We start from the raw sequence: 911 nt of genomic DNA on the forward strand, positions 1-911 counted from the left end.
ATGAAGGTGAATAAATGATTTGGGGTGAAATCATCCTTCAATCAGCAGTAATTTTTGATCATTTCCATACACCCAACCAGCAATGGACCAACATGGAAATTCATACCATTAATAATAAAACTGGTCTATTCATATTATTAACCACACAGTATAGTTTAGACAGCAGTTTCAAGTTGACTGAGTGTTTAAAAGCCGTCTTCAATACATTCACAGTACTTTTTGTTATCAGGAGTTCAACTTTCCAGCCATGGCGAAGGAAGATCCTGAAGGAGTGGATTGGTTGTACAACCAAAAGTCGCTGCAGATGTATCTGTCTCTGCTGCGCTGCAGTAAGAAGGATGCCACTCTGGAGGCATGCTGTGGAGCCCTGCAGAACCTGACTGCTTCAAAGACCCATGTATGTACACTTGCTGGAAATATACATGCAACTGAACTTAAGGAAAAGTTGTTCGACTTGTATTTTGACCTCTGCACAGTTGTCCACTCTGATGAGTCAAAGCATCATACAGAAGCCGCATGGCCTGTCTGACATTTCACACCTGCTGATATCAAGAAACCCGGGCCTGCAGAAGACCGCCATGTCCTTAGTGGGCAACATGTCCCGGGTGTCATCTCTACGGGGTATTATGGGTAAGAGTCTTTTGTAACACTCAAGTGCCACAACTAATGAAAGAGTGTTGTCAGTTCTGTGTTCTGTGTTGTGCCTGTTAAGTAACATCTGCACAAGCACAGGAACAGACAAGAAAATGTAATTCGAGGAGAGTGTGCTGTAAGTTAGTCTCCTGAGCCTCTGCTTGCTGGAGGTACTTCTGTTTCTCACTCTCTCAACAGCAGGTCTGTGTTTGTGTGAATGGACGCCAGCAGATTGTCAACTGATACCCCAGAGGCAGTAAAAATAACAATCTCCTACC

General features: G+C 43.7%; 1 protein-coding gene across 1 annotated transcript; it reads left to right on the forward strand.

Annotated features, from left to right (window-relative positions):
- Positions 1-233: 233 nt before the first annotated feature.
- LOC107736003 (plakophilin-1-like) lies at positions 234-905 on the forward strand. Its single transcript, XM_016547524.1, has 2 exons — positions 234-397; positions 477-905. Exons 1-2 carry the CDS (start codon positions 248-250, stop codon positions 645-647), a joined length of 321 nt encoding a protein of 106 aa, XP_016403010.1. The 5' UTR covers positions 234-247; the 3' UTR covers positions 648-905.
- The last annotated feature ends 6 nt before the right edge of the window (positions 906-911 follow it).

Source organism: Sinocyclocheilus rhinocerous, unplaced genomic scaffold (assembly GCF_001515625.1).
Source record: "Sinocyclocheilus rhinocerous isolate Xijiao unplaced genomic scaffold, SAMN03320098_v1.1 C36429368, whole genome shotgun sequence".
NCBI lineage: Eukaryota > Metazoa > Chordata > Actinopteri > Cypriniformes > Cyprinidae > Sinocyclocheilus > Sinocyclocheilus rhinocerous.